Source organism: Sinohyriopsis cumingii, chromosome 13 (assembly GCF_028554795.1).
Source record: "Sinohyriopsis cumingii isolate HCF-2022 chromosome 13, ASM2855479v2, whole genome shotgun sequence".
NCBI classification, from domain to species: domain Eukaryota; kingdom Metazoa; phylum Mollusca; class Bivalvia; order Unionida; family Unionidae; genus Sinohyriopsis; species Sinohyriopsis cumingii.
In genome coordinates, this window is record NC_142973.1 from 31,964,014 (window position 1) to 31,988,367 (window position 24,354).

At 37.1% G+C, this 24,354-nt stretch overlaps 1 protein-coding gene across 1 annotated transcript; it reads right to left on the reverse strand.

Annotated features, from left to right (window-relative positions):
• Positions 1–262: 262 nt before the first annotated feature.
• On the reverse strand, positions 263–24,128 carry LOC149785154 (uncharacterized). Its single transcript, XM_089931186.1, has 6 exons — positions 24,068–24,128; positions 23,888–23,942; positions 17,133–17,383; positions 12,140–12,281; positions 11,212–11,381; positions 263–541 (listed from the first exon to the last, which is right to left on the reverse strand). The coding sequence occupies exons 1-6, from the start codon at positions 24,087–24,089 to the stop codon at positions 291–293; spliced, it is 891 nt and encodes a 296-aa protein (XP_089787312.1). The 5' UTR covers positions 24,090–24,128; the 3' UTR covers positions 263–290.
• Between the last annotated feature and the right edge of the window lie 226 nt (positions 24,129–24,354).

The window sequence follows — 24,354 nt, forward strand, 5'->3', positions numbered from 1 at the left end:
TCATGGGTTATCGACATTTTTCTGCACAACGTGACCAATATATTTTATCGAGTGAGAACCCCAGGAAAATCCCAGGAAGAACCTCTGACCAACGTGACGCTACAAACGAGCTTTCGCACATACCCGATCCTACACTCGAATCCACGCGGAGAGAGGATGAGATCTTAATGATCTGTAAAGGCGGACGCTTTGAACCACTTGACCACACGGGGTTCCACCATATGATAAAACAGTTAGAGAACAATTAAACGTTGTTAGAACTTATTATTATTTTACAATATCTGTGAAAATCACACGCGATAGAAAACTGCAGACCCGCCTGGAATATCTGTTTGAAATTCGCAGTTGTATTCTATCTGCGACTTCACCTCCATGCCCACCCCTTTCGCCTCCGTAAGGGAGACAACCACTAAAGTGTTGTCATACACCCTCAAGTTCACGATGTCGGCATAATCTTGGTTGTCGTCTTTATTATACGACGCAGTCACTTGCACGGTTGAAGTAATAACCTGACCACCGCTCTCTTCGTAGGAATCGAAATCTGATTTTATAAATTACATGAATAAATTACGAAAATCATGAAATGTTAATGACAAAAATCCAGGTACACACATGAACACGCACACACACACACTCCCCCTCTTTCTTTCTCTCTCATTATATATATATATATATATATATATATATATATATATATATATATATATATATATATATATATATATATATATATATATATTCGTAGATGTCGCGGCCATCAAGTGCATGTAGTAGACATCAAGATCACACCTGTAACGATAGGAGTGACTTTGAATGACCTATTTTGAATGTCACAGGCTACACATCATGTCCTTGGATGACAATGTTTTAAAGTGGTTCACTGATCTTAGGGTAAACTGGCCACAGGAAAGCATGTGCCCGATCTAGACGGTGCTATAATTTGATTGCCTAAAAGCTAGAACAATCTTAACGCTTACACATTACCGTTTGTGTCCAGTTGTTCTGGGAGCGTCCTGACTGTCAAACCCAGCTGCACAGTCTCGGTCTCCAGACATTTTCGAACAGATAGGGTCGGACTCTGTATCTTTGAGATTAGATTACCATATTTGAACTTTCAAAACAGAGGAGACTCACGAGGGTGGGTGTTTCTGCAAATTGCATCTATATAGATATAACAACCGAAAAGGAAGACATGTACTGGAAAAAGATAGCGTGATGTAAGTGCAAGCAACGTCCTTATTTCCTCGAGTAAAACAGGCGAATATCTTCTGACGTTGTAGGAAGGTAATAGCAGTTCTTGATTTTACTTAATGATTTGAGTCAAAGCCTTCTACCCTCCCCAATGACGTTGTCTTTACATCACACACGAGTTCCTCCGAGCCCGCGCGCGAACACGCCAAGGTTATCATTATGCGCCCATGCCAGAGGATAGTCGTGTGGTGTAGACGACTATATATATATATATATATATATATATATATATATATATATATATATATATATATATATATATATATATATATATATATTGATACGAATACTATATTAAAAGCATGTATGAGTGTATCTAATGCGGGAATAACATTGTCCGAACATCGGAGTGTTTATAATGAGACATAAGAGATTAAATCACTATTTCATTTAAATGCGTCCTACAGATTTTTCTGAGTGACTCAAAAAATAATTTATGACTTTTCAAAATATTTATTCATGGAATCTTGATAAATTAATCGACTTAGGGATTTTATTGGAAAAACAACGATATAAACTTGGTTAAGCTTATGACAAAGGGAGACTGAAAAGTCATTATATGATAATATGCGTGCAATCTTCAAGTCGCTAACGTAAGCCGTATAGCCAGAGAGTGTACCTAGCGACGAAGGTGATGAATGCGGTGCACAAAGCAATGACAGTGAATGTAGCTAGAATCACCATAATTAAAGAAATACTTTACGTATTACTATTGCAATGGCTCCCACATTCACTAACCAACGGAAGAAATTTTATGAAACCTTTCTATATCCAGAGGAACAAGGACCATAGCTGAGATATGCAAACAATTAAAAATGTTAAAAATTGTTTTTGTGCCGGGAGTGGAATTATGCTGGCTGTTGTACTCAGCATCACTGACCCATTAGGTCATTTGAACGCGTTGCGCCGACATCGACTTAAGACACATTTTACATAAGTTTGTGGATTTATTTCTTACTGATTATTCAGAGTGCAAACTTGTGTATTTATAAGACCCTGGTAGAGCATGAAGAACTTTCACTATGTGGTACTGTGTTCTTACCCAATCAGATAAAGATTTTGTGCAAATAAAAGTTAAATAGGATCAGAAGGCTAAGAATGCAAAGGGGTATGCCTTAGAAAATGATCTCTGTGGCAGAACATGAATAACATAAATCATCTGCTCACGCAACGTGTTAGTCTCGGTGCTTGACGATGTCTTAAATGTAGTATTGGAGTAAAGTCGTGTAATCAGCTTTGCAGGACTTGCGGGTTTGTTCGCGAGTGTTATCGTGCGCGCCGTAGAAAACCCATTGAACCTGTATTTGTAGAAACACCAGACTCAACACCGCTGAGAGAGAAAACATACAGTCAGTAATATAATAGCCAGCATTGAAGCAATAGCGGATTTTGTTCATGGCATGTAAAATAAATACTACAAAAATTATGAATATACAGTAATTTCCCTTGTATATTAGCATACCGATTATTAACCAGCTCAAGTAACTCGCTCAAGAGCCTGGGATAAGGATTCCAAATGGTATGAGAAAAGCACACATAACATGGCCGCTATCGCTTAACCGGCTTGAAGCAGCTGTTCCGTTTTTTTGTGCCGTTTTTCATGATATATGTGTTTGTTGCCTGTCTTCGTCTACGTTATTGTGTTCATCATGTATTGGCTGTTCAGTTATTATGTGTTTCTTTTTCTCCTTGTTTTGGAAACGAGAACAACTAGACTTTTTCTCAACTGTCTTGCTAAACTGCTACAACTTCTTTTGTTATTGAACAAACCGCCATCACGTGATACTCGCCAGTCAACCCGTTTATGATATGATTGACCCTCATTAATTGCTTTAAATGACCACTCCTTGGCTCTCCACACTACATTGTACTTTAGACTAAATGAACTGGGACTACATTCATCATTACTTAAATGTAAACAGAAGCGAAAAAATAAACGTAGTTTCAAAGCTGGCAGGCGTAGAATAGGAAGAAGAATTACAGTTATCTCCCTTGTGCCATTTCCGGCTCAACAATTTAAAAATTCGACCGTTAATTTAGATAACCTAATTCGAATCCCTATTAAGTCGTCATTATTCAATGCCCAATCAGTAGGACCACCGGAAAGCGCACAGAAATAGTTAATGATATCAACGATCAGTATATCGGCGTCTTTTTCCTGACAAAAACATGGCTAAAAACATCAGGCGATGAGCCCAAGTGTGCGGATCTAACACCCACTTGTTACTCCATCAAGTCGTTCCCCCGTAATTCTCGTGGAGGTGGAATTGCTGTCATCACAAAGAACTACATGATTAAACGTCTTAACCACACTACAACATTCAATGTATACCACACATCGTTTGAACTAGTCCAAACCACTCTCACACTGGAGCAAAGGTCAGTCCATGTTTTCTGCCTATACAGCCCTCCTCTTAGTAGACAAGACAAGCTGACTGAATCTCTCTTTTTGAAGCAGTTTCCGAATCTCCTGGAGCAAGAAAATTCGATAGGTGGCAACCTGATTATTCTTGGAGATTTCAACTTTCACTTTGACTGTCCCAGAAAACCAAACACATCAAAACTCCTAGATTCCATTCATGTTTTCAACCTCAAACAGTCATTTAACCAACCCACCCATAAACATGGTCACATTTTAGACTGGATTCTTCATAGACCTGATGATAATATTCTACGGTTCCTCCCTGGTATCCCACGAACTTGCATCAGATCACCTCTGCAATATATGCCACCTTCACGTATTAGTCCCTAACCCTCCACCTTTATTTACTACTAAGAGAAACCTCCGTATGAAAAATAGAACCAAACTAACGCATGACATCCAAGCAAACCTAACAACTTGCTTACCTCCCGAAGCAGAGCAACTTGATAACTGCCTGCGTTCATTGCTCGACAGACATGCCTCAGCCACCAAGGGCAAGCGTATCAATTCAAAAGTGTTCTCCGTGGTATAGCAGTGTTAGGGACCAGCTTCGCACTGCTAAAAGAGACCGCCGTAAAGCTGAGAGGCTTTGACTTTCCACCAGAAACACTATTCATAAGCAAATCTATGAAGCCACTAAGAAGAACGTCACAAATATAGTCCATGCATCGAAATCAGCCCACTACAGTACTAAGATCATGGAAAGTTCCAGCTGCAAAGAGCTCTTCGAGAATACTAACAAGCTAATGTCAAAGAACAAATGTACACCACTTCCAACTACCTTCTCTCCAGTCGACCTTCCGAACCCGTTTGCAAATTTCTTCCGCGAAAGAGTACACACCAGTAGAGATAAGCTTGACAACCCAATTTCAACTGACTCATCGCCACCATACAGTTGGGATACAGAATTTCAGCGGCAACTATTAGCAATATTTGAACTTGTTTATATGGATTTAGTACGTACAATCGTGATGCTGAGTGCACCAAAAGTCATGTGAACTTGATCCCATTGCAACATCAGTGCTGCTTGAGTGCTTAGATCCAGTATTGCCTTCACTAATTGATGTTATTAACACCTCTCTCTCATCCGGGGAATTCCCATCATTTTTCAAAACTGCCATTGTAAACCAACACTCGACCATAACGATTTGAAAAACTACCGCCCAGTTTCTAATCTCCCATTCATAGATAAATCTTAGAAAAAGGTTGTTCTATCCCAGTTTGTATCTCATCTGAATTCAGTCTTTACAGCAATGTACAATCTGCATATCACCCTTGCCACAGTACTGAAACTACTCTTCTAAAAGTAGCAAATGATATTCTCTCTGCTTTGGATAGCGGAAAGATTACAGTCCTCACCCTCCTTGATTTGTCTGCAAATGGAATACACCCCAGCCCAGTTAATCTATGTTGTGGTGTTCCACGGGGGTCTCTTCTTGGACCTGTTGTCTTCATTCTGTACACTCAGCCGCTCTCAAGTGTCATAGATCATCATCCAGTGTCTCGCCAAGTGTACGCTGATGCCAGTGATTGGCAGATAGCATATAGACCATTACGTATTTGAACCCTCATTAAATCTGCATTACGAAGTTTCATGCGGCACCGCACACAATTTGAATACATGATTGTGTCATGCAAATATTGATATTCAATAAGGAATCATGAAAAATCAATTCACCTTCAATGAATTCTCTACGCAAGTAAAGCCCAAACCACCCGAGAACGGAGACGTGTTTCCAAATTCTGTTAGCTTTTTAATCATTGGCCTGTCCGGATCCGGAAAACCCCAACTATTGTTAAATCTATTTACTAGATGGTTAACGTGTGAATACCTGTGTGCAATTGCGCCATTGGCAGACGATCAACCGTATTATGGTATACTCAAGCGCTTTAGTCGTCAAAGACGTCGTCATCATCAACCATAAATTTCTTTACCCCTATCGACGAAGTCATTGTGACTGATGATCTTGACCGAGCTTGAATAATATTGTGGTACACGACAATGGGATATTTGAACGCCAATTCAACCTAGCAAGAATATTTTCCTGTTTGCAAAACAACAAAATGCACAAATGTGATTTACATGACACAACGATCCTTGCAAATATTTATTGGACAAGTTGAGTCATCGACCACTCACAAGGTGAGATTCGGAAAAGTTCACTCAGAAATCGTATAGTTTCCTCACTATTGGTCTGACCAAACCTTCTCACAAATATCGAGCCGGATTGTACATAATATTTGAAAAGAAAACTTACCAAAACAATTATATAATGTCAAAATATGCCAGTGATATCTTTACAGAGTATTGGGATCGACGCAGCCCGCGAACATCATGAACAAATCCGTAATCCTATAGCCGGCCATATATGTGTAATAGATACAGACTGCACGGAGAGACCTCACAGAGAGTTCGAGCAAACGTTTGCGCAATTAATGAAACTTACAAAAAGAGATTATAGCCAAGACCTCGTAAAAATAATACGAGATAAAGAAAGTTTCAGCGGTGATGAGAGCAGAAGAACCGGGGATATGCTAGGGGCAGTCCACACCATTAAACGCTTGCCAGATACACTTGAGACACTAGAATGGATCACCGCAAAGACAATTAGGAATATTACACAAAGACAACAATCCGGGTACAAATTAAAGAGGAAAACAAAGCTCAATACTTTAACGAAGAATCTAACGCGTGAATCTATGAAAATCTTATGAATGCCGCTATTGTCATACCATTTATTTGGCAATCATGTATGGTGAAACTACAAAAGAGGACACATCCTCAATACATAAGTGATGAATGGCCCAAGTGGGGATTATGGGAGTTTATGGGTAAAAATCAAAAACTAATAGTAATGAGTGGCAGATTTTGGATCGCACGCTTAAGATATTTCTATATGGGGACCATGACATAGCTGATGAATTATAGAAACAATTTATTACAAACTATTATACACAAAAAAAAAAATTATCCCGTCTCTTCAGTATATGCAGCGCAGTCGTGGGCATTTTACCTTCACTTTAACATACGATTTTTTATGTGAACACGGACCTGAACCGAGATCTAAAACCTGACCATGATATAAACCTAACACCGGACCATCATACGAACCTAAACCACAACAATTATGCAAACCTAAACCATCAGTAGTAGGACCTTCCCAATCCTCAGATGTTGTTGAAAGCAATGCAGTAGCGGAGAAACAGGCAGAAACTATATATCGAACCGAACCTGTACGTAAACGCGAAGCTACGCGTCAAGAAATATTAGCCATATTTCAAGAAGCAGCTAAATTCTTTAGCAAGTGGGAGCAAAACGGAAGAAAAAAAAAACACAACTATACCCCCATGCGATGAGTCATCTATGATTCCAACGGAGAACAAAATCCAAACCACGGGAACAATAAGGCCTTAGTGGACTGTAAAACCCTCATAAACTTGCGGATCTCTTGGAACAACCATAGGGTCAGTTCACGGGGAAAACAATGCACATGAGGTCAGTAATTTGTCCGCATAGATTTGTCAGCGGTTGCTCACCAACGACACTACGGATTCTGAGACGCATACACTCTTGATGAATTCTTGTGTACTTCCTGTTTTAGTTCAAGTCAATGCAGCGATGAAACTTTCGCTGAGATCGCAACCCCGAGTATTATATCGATACCAGAATTTAGTTTGATTTTCTCTATACCATTTACCGCAGGGGAAAGTCACGCTTTCAAGACTGCACTAGCGTTGTTCGGTGTTTCTTACAGTTACCCTAATGTGCGATCTAGACCGTTTTTGCGCCTTGCCGCGAATGACCCGTTTGTGCTTTCATCAAAATATGACAACACTGGGAACGTTTTTGGACTTCCTACTGGCGCCGACGAAATTAGCTCAATCGAAGGATGATGTTGATGGTGATCACTAAAGACTCTAAAATCTATATACACGAACACGAGAATACCCTTGTCTCTGCCGCCTCTGTCGAATCTTTTCTGTACGTGGTTGACATCGCATAGTCAATGCAGAGAACAGGTCTCGGTTGACCAGAGGATAGCAATGAAATATGCAAGGACAAACGAATCTTACACACAGAACTTGGATGATTTGGATGCTATTTCGCACAAGTCATTGTAAGAATCACCACCACGATCCAGACTTTCTTTTAATCGTTACGCCATTAGTGGCAGAGACTAAAGCGGAGTTTCCACGAGTGTAGCTTCTTAGGGTTTCATATCGTTTGGATCCTCCCCGAATTTGCCCACGGGTAGTTTGCACTCGATTACTTCAACGGCACCAGTGTATCTTCCATAATACTATCCTTCGTTTTACCCTTGTGGATAAGGACTGGCACATGTTAGATCAATCTGACGATGATGTATAGGGATTAATCACGGGTGTACCAAAGATGCATGCAGCCTTGTCTGCGTGTGGTGCACTAATCGGAGAACAGAATGGAGTGCTAGTCTCTGATGCCATCAAAAACGTTGCTGTGGATAAGTTGAAAAATCTGGGATTGCGAGTGGTTCAATCGATTGAGATCGACTTCAGCGATTAGTTACTGCAGCACCATCAAAAGCGGCTGAACAAAAAGCACTTACACTTCCATCAACAAGAACAATGCCAGTCCCGGGAAGTAAAATTAGCAATGAAGGCGCTCAACAACGTATAGCTTTGTTGTTGTTGTTGTTCTGGGGTTTAACGCCATTTTGCAGCACACGATAGACTATGCATGGCGGCCATTATTTAATGGTGGAGAAAGAACCCGAGAAAACCCCGGGAAGAACCACCGACCCACGAGAAGATACTGGCAAGCTTTCTCACATACCAACATTGACAACGTATATCTAACACAGCGATTACAAATTTAGCGATGAGAAGCTGACAACGGACGTGGACGAGAAAAAGGAATTAGAAAAATACATAGTAATGTATAAGTGAAAACAATGGCCCAATTCAAAGCTGCACCCGATCCCGCGTTTGACATTGGCAAGCATATTTTGATAGTTTGAAACACCCAAGTATTATTTGTACAGTAGTGTCGCTGATCGGCAAAGGAATATAATCACATAGAAGGACACGTCAAGGTTGTTTTTTTCTTCGTGTGAAGCTTTCTCGAAATGATGGGAAAACGTGAGCTGGGAATGGGCATTGAGTATTAAAATATGTGGTTCTGATCTTTCTGTTTCTGTCGTTCCGACAGACAACATGTAGCTTATAATAAATTTCCAGCGCAATATTAAGCTCTTCCGGGGGCTATTAGCTTGCTTTCTGCCACTTCGTTGATTACAACCGTAGTGTATACCTTGTGCAATGCAGACCGTATTTCATTACATTTTTGGTTAAGCTAGAACTTTTCATTGGTGACAGCCTTGTCGAGTATCACCTAAGATATAGAATGTGCTGACTTTCGATTCATCCAAGAAGCAAATATCGTCGTGTTTATTAGCTTCCATTGACAGTTGCCGGCTGATGAAATTTTCAGCTTCAGAAATTACCACAGATTCAAGCTGTGATTTCAAGGGCAATTGCGATAAGCGCGGCAATGAAAGCTGATATTAGTACAATTTCGACCAAACCATGGCCGGGATACACAGCTTTTAGTGCGGTGTCAGCACTATAAACCGCGTTACAGCGCACTTGTTCTTTTTATATAGATCAACTGTTAGGTGAAAGATTAATAGGTTTTATCAAATAAAATTTGTTACCAAAGCTCCAGCGTAAGCAATGGCTATATGAGGAATTCTGATGACTATTGCAAATTTGGTTTAAGAAATGATGTTTTACCCATTCATGCTCTATCTCAGTCTAGTACTCTATCTTCAGCTATTCCACCTATTTCTTTTCCTCCTATTCCAAACCAATCACAAAAGCAAACATAGCCAATTATCTATGTGAACTAGCGAAAATAGCATCTGTAGTAAAACCTAATATTATTAAGTCTGATAAGATGGTCATTGACGAGGGAAAGCCAAAATGGTTTTCCTATTTCGACTTTCTAGCTGATGAAGTGTTTCGGCACTGGTATGTTTATTGATTGCTTTGCTCAAAGGTGAAAACAAACTATCTATTACAAAGAAAGGGTTTTAAACCATTTAAAGAGTGGTCTAAAACAGTTCATGAAACCACATTCATCACTGTAAATTATTGTGTATTTCAAGATAAATAGTTTTGTCGTTTCTAAATGGGCATGTGTCATAGCACGGAAGCTGCGAGGCACGGACACACCGTGTCCCTTTAACGAGTGCCAAAAACGATCGTGTTATGAACAGGCTTCCACCATCCTGACAGGAAGATGTCTTGATCATTATCATTGTTCTATTACATACCTTTTATATATGTTGTTTTTCTTTTCCTCTTCTGTAATGTCTGTCGTACCCTTCACAGATTGTTTATCTGCCTTTGTAACGTTGGTATTTTCTACATCAATTATAATGGGAGTGTTTCACTCCAGTTCAAAATACAAGTCACCGGATTTCTGTATCAAACGATGCTGCTCATTTGCATTACTGTGTCAATGGGTAATAGAAAGATTCCTTCGCCACCAATAGCATAGACAAGTTTTTTTCTTTACAAAATATTTATTCCTCATCTGTTTTAGATGTTACAAGAAATCATTTAATGATTTTGAACGTTATCTCTTCTCATTTCTTCCCTAATTTCATTTATAACCCGGCTATATTATTGTGATATTGCAGTCGTCTTATCACATTTCTGTCAGTATCATTTTGTTGTTTATGGTAATGTGTTTAGATGTGCTTTCCTGTAGCATTTCCCACGTTAGGAAGTTTTAATTTCTTCACTTTGTGCTGCATTATTTTTCCAAATCTGTCACAGATTAAAACCTTATTATCTTTCATGATTATGCATTGTCGTCATAGGAGATTAAGGTTTTGGTAAATCATTTATTCAATGGCATTGTAGATTTATTTGGTTCCCAACTGCTAAACGATTCATCGTATCCTTTCACAAGAAAATACTCTGCATTTCAGGTGTTTGCCTTAGAATATTTCATATTTGTATCTTTCACCTTTTGTGTCACAGAGAAATTACTCTTGCTCGTAAAACATACCCTCTCGATTGTCTTCCTTAAATATACATTCTTATCAGCAATCCAGTTTAAACTGGCAGGTGTGGCCAGAAACCCCAAACCCGATATACTTTATGAATCAGAGTATTGACCTAGGTTCAGTCTTGTTCATTCAAGGTCACTCCAACACCACCAAAGATGTGACCTGTGACTTTTAGCAAATGCACTCGATGACCATGTTATTTACGTACGATTTATCTATCTTTTTATCTCCATTTATATTTCGATTTTATTACCCAAACATTAATATTCGTGAACTATTGAACGACTGTTAAATGTTTACATCGTGGGTTTATTTATAAGAATTGACCAATCAAATTAGAATAGACCACCGACACAAGCCTACTTTACTGAAAAATTCCAAAGGTAGAATTAAATCTTTTTTTATTATTCAGTATCCAAAATTAGAATCATACTGGAAATGTGTCTACTCACCCCGAATACTGGAAATGTGTCTACTCACCCCGAATAGTACCGCCCAATATCTCAAAAGGGTGTGGTCCAGATCCCTGACAGAGGAAAATCATAGAAGAAAAATGAACGATCTCCCCCATATGCAATGCGTATATCAACTCCTGAAAACTGGTCAGACGTGTTGGTTCCTGGGATTCAGTAAATAGATCTACAGCTCCGCTGAAAAAAAGCAGAAAAAATATTCGCTCAGACACATGATATCGTAGTGGTAACTCATTACGTTGTATCTCAGCTGTCCCGGGTTCGCGCAACCTTGAGTGAAAGGTCTCCAATCTAAGACCCATCTTCCCACTGTTGTCTGATTTCTACAGCTCAAGAGGCACCTCAACATTCACCATCAATACAGCTGAAAGAGCTTATTGTTGGAAGTGGAGTTGTTGTATAGCATATGTCAAACGGATACACATTTAGCTTTCTGAAGAGTATCTCTTCACTAGGATGTATTGTTTTATTAGAAGAGGCTTAATGTCTTTGTTTTCATATAGATACCTGTGTGTGTGTGTGTGTGTGTGTGTGTGTGTGTGTGTGTGTGCATACATATATGCTATTGCATTTCTAGCATGTTTCTCCTTGGCAAGTCTTATTAGAACGGTTGTCAATTGGGAAACCGGTATTTTGATATCAACATAAAGAGTAACCAAAGGCAGTTTCTGAATTTCAGATCAGAAGCTGATGGGATGTAAGGTTTCTACGCACCCGTTTGTTTGTCAAGTTTCTGAACAAGTCCTTGCATTTTGGAATAAAGAAAAATAATAAAAGTGCATTCGGTGATTTTTTTTATACTTATATTATCCATTTCAGTACTTTGTACCCATAACAATAACATGGGCTTCATGTATGTATCTTTCCGTTCTTCCATGAAACCAGGTCTCGCAACTAGGATCTTAAACTAAAGATAGGCGAGAGATTTCCGTCACCTTGTATTGCTTGTTGAAAGTTCGCATTTATGAGAGTATTTGTAGCACAAGTCCACGAAGCCAGGATGATACACTGACGTCACCAGATCCAGGCTTCCATTCTGCCAGATTCTCATCTCCCGCACCAGCTGTACCAACCGATCTATCATTGCAGAATTAAAGAATGAATATATATGTAATTAACATGATGTGCAATTTTTCATATTTACCACTCATTTCACTTTACTACTGAAACTACATTATAATGAGGGCTTTGCTCTCGATAATAACAACAGCGACCTTTCTGTGCCATTCTTTATGGTATTTTTTCTTCCGTAAACTGTAAATAATGATAAATGTAAATGAATGGGGCCAGAAATAAAATCAAACTTCATAAGTTTCAGTGTTTTTCAAACCGGATCATTGCTCTTTAGGCATTATGGGATTGCGGACTACATGCAAGATTTACTAACTTCCGAAACTGAAGTGCTTAACAATGTTCAAAAACTACGTGCATCCGAAAATGAAGATTCGATAATGGAAGTACTCCAATAAGCATGGTCAATTTTAAGCTTTGCAAACACTCATATTTGCACATTTGTTTTAGGAAGAATTATGACTTACTTTAAATTACAATCAACAGATATGTTAGATTCGACCTTAGTAAGTTATAAAAAATAAATAAAGTAATGGGGACACGTGATTGGAACTAATATGTTTCTCACAATGTACAGACGTGACCTCCGATTCGGTCGGCGCAGGGATGGTATCTAAAGCAGGATATTAAGTCGAAAGATAGCAAAGGCAGTTAATGAGCGACTATGACGCAGAGTGAAAGAAAAGAGACGAGATGGAAGAATGTGGAACAACAACAGATTTAGTCAGTGAGCATTCATTTGTAAATGAAATGGTGGAAAATCATTGGCTTGTCATTACATAGTGGGAATCACTGATGATGAAAGGTTACAGTGTAAGTGTGTTGTGATACATTTCATATCGTCAGACAATCAATGCAATACAAAAAGTACACTAAAGTCATTTGGGGGAAATTGAAAATCACTAAAAGGAACATATGAAACGGAGGGAAAAGGACGCTAAAGAGGAAATGTGCATATCGTCGAATACAATAGCATTTATCATAATGAAAACTCAATTACAATGTGTCACTAATTTTAAAATAAATAACGTATAAAGGCAACGTTTGGGGTGTTTTGTACTATTATCTCCAAAGTAATGTAGTAAATGCTGCTACAAGTAATTTAACGACGAAAATTAAAAGATAAAATCAAGTGCAGTGAATTGAAATAAGGTAAGACTCGACAGTCTACATCTAAATTACACAAGCAAGTGAGAACAACATTTCCGTGCTAAAAGATTTAAGTCACACATGAAGATGACCAGTTTCAAGCATACATAGTTCACACAGAAGCATACGAGAAAGATTAGCGTGGACACAAATAAATTTTGACAATGATTGATATCTTCTCCAAATTTATCCAAATATGCATCGGCTGAGCATGTTGCATACGCATCCATCCATCCACCCGTGCGTGCGTGCGTGGGTGGGTAAATGATTTTCCTTGACGGATTAAAGGGTATCATAACACTCATCATAAACCTATCGACGTGGCCATATTTAAAAGCAAATAGTACATATTAGATAAATCTGAAGTATGGACAGATTTATTTGGCTACTTAATAGCTAATTCAACTGGAACATCATTGCAAAAGGTTACCTACCTAATTTCACGGAGTTTTTAAATAGGTGAAGATAAAATAGAGTATATATGGGTTTGGATTGCCAAGAGTGATTGGTAATAAAAGTTAGATTATAAGAAAAACAATCTTTTGAGAGGTTATCTTAGTTGTAACTTTAAAAAAATCGAGACATTGTGTTGTTGATATTGTTTTCAGTCCCTTTAGAGACTTGAGTTTGAAAGACTCGTTACTGAAATCAGCAAATGACTCTTTGGTACGGTATTTAAAGCAAATGTTTCAAACACACGTAGATCTTTTTTTTAAAAGAGCATAGGATCATACAGATTTCTCTACACAGGGGCTATCGTCAAGGATTTGTATAAACTGATAAATACTGGGGTAAAAACGTTTGATCATGAGCTCTCAAAAATGTCAAATTATTGAATTGTTAAAGTCATGGTGTATGGATAGGTTTACTATGGAAACTGAATTATACCGTGAGTCCTCAAGTGCCGGTAAAACCAACCAACCAACCAACCAACACACACACACACACACACACACACACACACACACACACACAAGAAATGTATTTTACAACTAATTTTGCAATGAATAAGTAGCAATGTAACAAATGGATTCGATACGAGAAACTCAAATATGAAAAAAGAAATAAATTATATCCCTTGTTTAATCCATCATCCATATTAAAATGGAATTATCACCAGAAGGCGATTTGGACAAGACTAAGAAAGCTTAAAACGGGGTAATTAATTTAATCATTTAGGGAATTATAAAGTGCTCAAACTATACAGACTAATTGAAATTATAGCTGTTCTGGAACTCCTGTGAATTTATTTAAAGACATTTTGGGATTATATCAGTGTGATTCATTCATTACCTTTGGTGCACCAACCAGTACATTAGTGAACATCATTCGGAATATCACTGGAACTCACTTGAATTATTCGTTACTTCTGGACTTGATTGAACATTTAGGACTGTTTAGGATTGAATTCACCCTACTGTAACTTATTTTTACTTCTTTACTTTGGTTTTTTTTTTTTGGGGGGGGGGATTATATTTTCAATTTTCAAAACTTGTTGGTTTTCGCTTATTTTGTTACTTATTTTAAGTCCACAGAATCGTAACAGCCCATTTAAACAACAAAACGAAGTTGTCACAACTCAGACTTGGCGTACGCTGATTTAAACAATAATATCAACTGTCAGCTAATCAGACTTGACATATACGGAGTTAAACAATAAAATCAAGATGTCAAATAATCAGACCCGACATGCGTTGATTTTATTTAACACTGATTTAAAGAATAAGACCAAGATGTCAAATAATCAGACTTGACATACACTAATTTAAGCAAAAAATCAAGATGTCAAATAATCACACTTGACATACACTGATTTAATAAACAACAAAATCAAGATGTCAAATAATCACACTTGACATACACTAATTTAAGCAAAAAATCAAGATGTCAAATAATCACACTTGACATACAATAATTTAAACAACAAAATCAGGATGTCAAGTAATCACACTTGACATAACTGGTTTAAACAACAAAATCAAGATGTCAAATAATCACACTTGACATACAGTAATTTAAACAACAAAATCAAGATGTCAAATAATCACACTTGACATACACCGATTTAAACAATAAAATCAAGATGTCATATAATCACACTTGATATACAATAATTTAAACAACAAAATCAAGATGTCAAATAATCACACTTGACATAAACTGATTTAAACAACAAAAGATGTCAAATAATCACACTTGACATGCAATAATTTAAACAACAAAATCAACATGTCAAGTAATCACACTTGACATACACCCATTTAAACAATAAAATCAAGATGTCAAATAATCACACTTGACATGCAATAATTTAAACAACAAAATCAACATGTCAAGTAATCACACTTGACATACACACATTTAAACAATAAAATCAAGATGTCAAATAATCACACTTGACATACACTGCCTTAATAAAATCAAGATATCAAACAAATTCGATATTCGACATATACTAATTTAAACAAGAGTCTTTCAGCAGAAACAGACAAAATTCAAAAGAGATATACAAGTATATGTTAACTAAGAACTAGGAATTGATATGATATAAGAATGAGATGAATTAGATAAAATAAAAAGAAGGACAAGGAAAGGTTTAAATTATTATTTTTAAATGTTCAATAATCGGAAACTGATACTTTCAAAACTAAAATAGGTATCACAACTCATGTAATAAGTGGTTACATTAATACAATTAAAAAGAGAAGAGACAAGGTCACAGCAACATCATAAGCTGAATTAAACACGGAAATATGCTTAAATAGCATTACATTTAGAATGGGTGAAATAAACGAGGAAATTGATAAATACGAAAAGGTTTTGACAGAACGAAATTAATACCTAGCTTTTGTTTCTTTATTACTTCGTTTCATATATTCCTTTTAATGTGACTCTCATTTTTGTCAGTATCTTCCCAGTTACCTTCCACATACTTTTGATGTGCCTTGTTTTGCAATGTTTGTCAAACGATGGTGAATTTATCGTCATGATTTCACCTTTCATCGTCAATGATCTCCAACATATAAAATTAGGGAATAAATTGTCCACAATCATTTTTATAACTGTATGCCCACTGTTGTCATCCTTGGTACTTTTTTCCACGCTTTTACTATCTCTTCCATTTTCGTCTCCCTTTTACAACTGTCACATTTCAAGTTTACATTTAATTGCTTGACTGAATCTAACATAATCGAAGTAAAGAAATTAGGTTATATATATATATATATATATATATATATATATATATATATATATATATATATATATATATATATAGACAGATAGATAGATAGATAAATATTCGTTCTCTTAATTTTGTTTCCTTTCGTTACGCGTGAAGAAAGAAGCAAAACACAAAAAAAATAGAGTGCATACATATATGTACGGCTAATACAGAATTTATATATATATATATATATATATATATATATATATATATATATATATATATATATGCAAATACGTGTCAGATTTTAATAACAAATACAGAATTTAGACATATATATGCAAATACGTGTCAGATTTTAATGACAAATACAGAATTTAGACATATATATGCAAATACGTGTCAGATTTTAATAACAAATACAGAATTTAGACATATATATATATACAAATACGTGTCAGATTTTAATAACAAAATGATTTTACTTATACTGATTTAGTTATTTGCTTCGTTCTTTCTTTAGACTAAGTAGGCATTCCAACCTGTACTATTCCATGTCAGCTTGGTGTCATATATCATAAGGTATGGAATTGGACTCAGTCTGTGGTCATTAAACATGCGGTAGGCATCCACGGTGTTTCCAAATGGCGTGGCTAACTCAGGATCATCTGGTCCTGACTCCTGCACACATAATGGGGTGTTCACGAAATATCTCAACATCCTTCCCGATGCCAGAGCATTGTAAGCGCCGTCAAAGCCAAAAACCTTGTTCACATCGCTATTTGATAGTTTGCTGCAACATATTGACATTATTTTGAGTCACCTGTAACTGCGGCCATGAAGGGTAATTAATTATTATTATTATTATTATTATTTCTGGAACTCTACTTTTCAATAAGGTGTGGGGAAATAATACATGTACCCAGTCTTGATTGGAACCCACTACTTTTGGTTCAAATGAACCCACTACTTTTGGTTCAAATGTTAATCTATAAAAGTTGTCGATCACGAGCGCTTAGTCATTAGAAAGCGAAAAGATTTCGTGCTGTTAAGTGACTGACCATTTAATTTTCTGACGGGGAATAGGGGGTCTTGTGATTTTTTTTATAGAAAAAGCTTCCGGTCATTAAATAACTTTTAAATTATTGCTCTTATGTTTATAAGAAAATAAAAAGAACTTATTACATCATTTATATTAGTTATTATTGTTTATGTTTAATGCATATATCAGGGTTTTGCCCTTTGGAAGTTTTTATATCATAGAGCCCAAATCCTCTCTCTCTCTCTCGTCCTAAAATCGTTTTACACAATCCTTTCTTGTTTTGTTTCATCTATATTAGAAATATTTCATGGAAATTATATTTTTTGCGCAAAGAAGCGTGAAAATATGATAGACACAATCGACTTGGATTTATAATAAACTAGATTATCCAAATAATTCGCCTTTACCAACAATGCACTGTCCCTGAAACTAATTATTCTGTCAGCCAGCTGAATCAAGAGAAGCTTTAATAAACGGCAGTACAGAATCATTTTAAAACCCGGCATTTCTTCGATGCCAAGAAAACTTACCTTTAGTAACGAAATGCTTCATTTGTGCCTTTATAGGTTTTGTCATTGATTGATTAGGTAACGGCATATCAAACATATGAAAGTAACTGGTTATATTTTGTCGAGGCTTTTGGAGTAAAGTGCCTTGCCTGGAAACACCACAGCGCCACAGTGATTCAAATCTTTCAAATGTAGGATAGGATATTGACTGATCCATCAAAACCAAACATTTCGCTTCATATACACCAATGAATACTTAATTAGCCAACAAGACCTATTTTGAAGCATACTTATTATAGAGCGCCATGTGTCAATGATCCCTCCGGATAAAAGAGTGTCCTTTAACAATGAATTTGGACAATTAAACCGATGGCTGAGAGCAGGGAGTAGTAGTGGGGGATACTATACGGACACGTATTCAAGTCAACCACTTGCAACACTGTTCCTAACTGCTCCGCCTGATTGAGGTCAGCCCTTGCAACATTGCTGCAGTTGTTTCCCCGGTGTCCAGTACCGTGACGTCACCCCTCTCCAATTCCCTTTGTCCCTATACAGTCCCAATACATTGCAATGCCCATTGTCACTATACATTCCCTATGTTAAATTTCCCTTGTCCGTATATGGTCCCACCCATGTTAAATTCCCCTTGTCCGTATAGTACAACCCCCCAATTTTAACATAGAACGTGTCCGTATAGTATCCCCCACTACTAATCAGTGGCTGTCAATAAACAACCGTTTCTAATCACTCGTCTAGGCAAATGTCTACCTAATCGCATTCCAGCCTTTATTGTTTTGGTTGGTGAAGCGGCCAGACGTCACTTCAGTTGGTCACCTTTAATTTTTTTTTTTTTTTTTTTTTTATTATGTAGCATGTAGCATTTCAAGTCTTAACGTCAAAATCTCTTGTCAAATTTTCACGAAATCATCACATTCTTAAAATTCTCTGATTCATTAACATTATCAGTGTTGCGATGGGCCGTCAAAGGTCGTGCATTGCCTATAATGCAATACTAATGCAATTGCTAGCTACGAAGTCGTAACGTTAACGTTGTTAAGGCTACGACATATCATAGACTTTGCAATACAGCAAACAAAACTATTGGCAAAGACAAAATGGTGACTCTAGTTGAAATCTGCCACCTAAGTAGACTTATGGCTTTCTCGACGTTTGGCTAGTGATAAAGTTATTAAGCCTATATCAGTTAAATTATATTAGTGTGTTTACGCTAACCGTACTTTGTCCGCCATGATAGATATAACACGTGATTCTCAATGTAATTCGTTTTCCATATAAGGCTTGCTATGTCATATTTGGATTTTTTACGATACATTATTCAATGCTTACCACATTTACTACGATCTGTTTACGTTTACAAATAGGATGCAATATTCTTATATGGCACACGAAGAAGAAAAAACGAGGCTGACAATGGAAGTAGTTATCAGTTGAACTAATACTGCGGACGATCCAAAGTAAATTATGGGATAAAGAAGGTAAAATATATTTTATTCGTATTTCTATAGTGAGATCAATTCTGGTAGTATATAAGAAGACTTTAATTTTTTTCTTCAGTATTTGTAAAGAACATATTCAAAACTTTTACACTAGACTGAAAAAGCGCGACGTGGGAATCACATCAGGCTGCTCCGTTGATACACATAGGCTAGTATTAATACCAACGTCCACGAAGTAGGGGTACTAATATCAGTAATATGCGTGTGTCTGTGTGTGTGTGATTTAGATGTTTAACGTAGCTTTAACAATATTAGTCATATCGCTATGATGTATGCAGTGTGGCAAGTACTAAGCAACAAGGCAGAATAGTTCTATCACTTACAAAACAGGTTACATGGGTGAACAATACTTCCTTGATTTTCTAAACATTTTTGTGGGGAGAAAAACAAAGATCATTAGCATTGTAAAGGGCAAAGTAATATGTTTTGATTTGTAATTAGAAAGCTGGATGTTTTCTTAATTTTAATGAAATACGGGGATGGGAATGGATTGGGTTAAAACGTTCTGAATATTACTGCGATGTAGAAAAAAAAAATATGCTTTTATGTTAGTGAATAGAACGTCAGTGCATCCCTCAATATCAGGTGTGTCCAAACGTCTTGCAAAGAGGGCCAGATCTGATAAAGTGAAGATGCCCGGGGGCCAATAGTTCCTTCTGATGTTTTGTTTTTAAACCACAAAAGTTACATGCAAATATACACGGTTATATAACAATACATAAATAAAAAACAAATAAACAATAAATAAATAAAACAATTTTCATTGTCACAATTATCTTTATTTTTCAAATGGCAATGTAACTAAATATAAGCCACTCAGGCAGACATGAACAACTCTAAAAACACAATTCTGTCTTTCATTCATATCTGGAGAGTCAGATAACATTGAACTGTAGATAATACCTTAAATTTCCATGAGTTAGATAAATATCTTTGCCTCATGGTCCTTTTAAACAGGAGTTATAACTAATGCAAAGTTTTCTGTTATCATTAAAGTTTAAAACAAGTGAATTTTGCTTTTGTCTTTTAAAAGATCTTTCAGAAATCGCTGTTGTGATGCCAGAGCAGCTTGGAGTTGCTTCACTTTTTCAGCGCGGTCACTCCCTGTTAGCTTGTCGTATGTGTTAGCATGTTTAGTCTGGTAGTGTCTCTTTACGTTGAAATCCTTAAACAAGGCAACCGTTTCGTTACAAATGAGACAAACACAATTTGCCTCGATTTTCAGTGAAAAAATGCTGTAATTCCCATCTCTCATGAAAGCGGCGGCCCTCATTGTCAACTTTCCTTTTTCTTTTCAGTCGCCATGGCAGAAATGAGCGGAGAAGGGTTCGCGTGCTAGCGGGCCATAAATAATACATTATATGACCGAAGCTGCGGACCGTATGAAATCTTACCGCGGGCCGTGATTGGCTCGCGGGCCGGACTTTGGACACCCCTGCTGAAAATGCTCTCCAGACTTTTCAGTCTCATTATCCAATCATGCCTCAAATACAGATGCGGATGGGTGGTTCGGCAGTGTTCCACTACGTGAACAGGCCAAGCTTAGCGCAAAAGAGAGCTGAAACGTCACTAATATGAGGCGCCGTAGCGGACAAAACCTGGTCCAATGAGAAAGTTGCAGTTGAAATTTCGATGTCGTATGTCGAGAAATCCAATATCACTTGTTGGATCAAAGTGCATGTCCTTAAAGTTCAATTTTCTAGATCGAGATTTTAGATTTATATGCTGAATTATACAGTGGTGGTTTAAAAGTTATATTTCCTTTGTCGACGTTTTACAGTGTATATTTTGAATTACACAGAGGTGGTTGAAATTCCAATATAATATGTCGAGAATCCCTAACTCACACATTGTATGCAACTGTTTGTGAGTATTTAGATTTCATCTGTTGAATTTCACAGCAACGAGAAGCAGCCTCCTTGTTTAAAACTAACGCGGTCCGTTCACGAAAGTGACCTCTAGCGAACAAATTCATAGTAATTCTCGACCTGTGAATGGTAACTTTCAAACTGTAAGTGCATGAAATGTAATGGCGCCTCATAATTGAATACACAAATAAATTATGTATCCTAACATTCGATATTGTTTTGAATTGTTAAAGTGGACATCGTGTAATGTTACTTTCAACTCCAACACATCTTTTCACCATACAAAAATAAAAAATCTGACAAGCACAATAAAATGTCCAATCACCACTGTGTAATTCAACGGATACAATCTAAAATCTCAACATACGAAATGGAACTTTTAGCACAATAAATATGATTCAACATGTTAAATTGAAACTCTCGACATTTGACATTAAAATGTCAACAACCGCCGTGTAATTCAGAAAACTCGACATTGGACATCGAATTTTCAACCAGCACTGTATATTCAACAGATGAAATCTAAATCCTCAACATATGAAATCTAAATACTCAACATATGAAATGGAACTTTCAACATAAACTCTTTGAACCAATACGTAAATTAGGAATTCTCGATGTATGACATTGAAATTTCAACCACCGCCGTGTAATTCAAACGAATTTGACATAGAAAATATGACTTTCAACCACTACTGTTTAGTTCAACAAATACAATCTTAAATCTCGACATGGAAAATGGAACTTTAGGGACAGCATTTTTGATACAACATGTGATATTGGAATTCTGGACATATGACATTAAAATTTCAACGGCATCGTTTTGATTGGACCAGCTTTTGTCTGCTACGGCGCCTCATACACTAATACATCAAAGTATCATCTATAAAGCAAATACTTAGCTGAATTATAGTCCGAGTTTCCTCTGACCCTTGCCACCCCATTTTTGATATTTGGACATTTATGTTGGGGTGTAGGGTCAGTGCGCATTCCCTATCGAAAAGAATTGGGTAGCCGCTTACTAGTCGGCCCAGCAAACTTACACGACCTTTCATCGAGATATACCTGCATGAAATCGATAGGAATATGATTTAATTTCTCAGAAATTGCGATCATAGCATTCGTTATGTCTTTAATCCGCTGATACACGAGACGAAAGTACATCGTTGCTAACATTTGACCCGGATCTGGCCATTTGTATTCCTAGTCACGTGACTATACAACTCTCGTAACCTACATCTCAATGACATCATAGGTCATACAGTCACGTGATATCAACAACAGACCATCTCTAGCGTTGCTGTGGGAAAACAAATCGAACATATAAATAAAAATCATGTAATTTTTACAGAAAAATAAAAAAACATAAACTTCTCAAAATATTTAGTGTGAAAACAACGACGGAAATCTGTAAATGGTGCAGAAATTTGAAGAAAACCAGATTCACCACGAAGAGCACGTGTCAATGTGGTAGTCACGTGACACCAACAAAAAAGCATCGCTTACACGTGCTCGGTACTTCTTGAAAATGGTTTTCTCCACCCTGCTGCGATACCGACAGTTGTCTGTTCGTTGTTCTCAGAATAAATATGTTGAGAATTAAGTGTGCATTATATTTATTTACAGACATTAAGTGACTTCTATATAATATGTCCAAATTCTATGGACAACAACTTGGAAAATTTGTTTATTGTCGATATCACGTGACTATATGACCTCTGATGTCATTGACATGTAGGTTCCGAGAGTTGTATAGTCATGTGACTCGGAATGCAAATGGCCAGATCCAGGTCAAATTTCAGCAACGGCGTACTTTCATCTCGCCTGTCAGCGGATTAAAGACATGACGAATGCTATGCTCACGATTTTTGAGAAAATAAATCATATTCCTATCTGTTTCATGCAGGTGTATCTCGATGAAAGGTCGTTCAAGTGTGCTGGGTTGGCAAGAAAGCGGCTACGCCATGCCGACACCAAATGGTGTCGGCGAATTCCAACTTTTCGATAGGGAATGCGCTCTGACCCTACACCCCAACATAAATGTCCAAATATCAAAAAATGGGGTGGCATGGGGCAGAGGAAACTCTGATTAGCTGAATTATTAACTAGAGCGTAGAGGGGGATGGGGAGGGCCGAGGATGGTGCGTACAGTCATTTGTCAGTAATGTTTTTAAAAATCAACAAAAAGTATGTTCGTTTAATTTGTCATAATAATGTAAGATCACTACTATGGGCACCATCGTCGTCGTCTGCATCAGCATCAGCATCGTCATCTTCGTCGTATTATTGTTCTTAGTTGTGGCATACGTAGTGAGAGGAACAGGAGTATAGGGAGGAGCAGAAACAGCAAGATAGGTTTACCTTAATCTATCTTGTGCTCGTGCTGAAACCAGTAGACCCAGAATCAGAATGAAGCCTGAAAGAAGTCGGAAAAAATTCAGAATCACTACAAGTTTTCAAAACAATTCACTTGCAATGCCAACTACAAAATGCGGAATATCTCAGGCCAATATTAACACTGAGATTCTCTTTTTTGTTTACCCAACATAGCAGTGTAATTCATCCTATCGAGAAATATACATCGCTCTGTGTCTTATCTATTTGTATACCTGACCACATGTCCTGATCAAGGTTAGAAATTTTGAGATAAGAAACGATAAACTAGTCATCTAGCGAAAGAACAGGAATAAATACTCATTTAGAGATTCCCCCGTACATTGTTTGGCTTTCAGATGACCTTATGATCTGAAAAGGATAAAACGTTATTCGAGAGACAGGGACAGCGATTAAATCAGCCATCGGCTAATTTCAGATTGCCTCTGAGAGTA

Bases quoted from the DNA above. Each gene is read 5' to 3' on its own strand.
- LOC149785154 (XM_089931186.1), bottom strand. From the start codon at position 24,089: ATGAATTACACTGCTATGTTGG. The intron at 17,384-23,887 runs GTAAACCTATCT...AATATGTTGCAG, and splicing joins CGAGCACAAGATAGATTAAG to CAAACTATCAAATAGCGATG. The intron at 11,382-12,139 runs GTGACGGAAATC...GCTTTTTTTCAG, and splicing joins CTTTCAACAAGCAATACAAG to CGGAGCTGTAGATCTATTTA.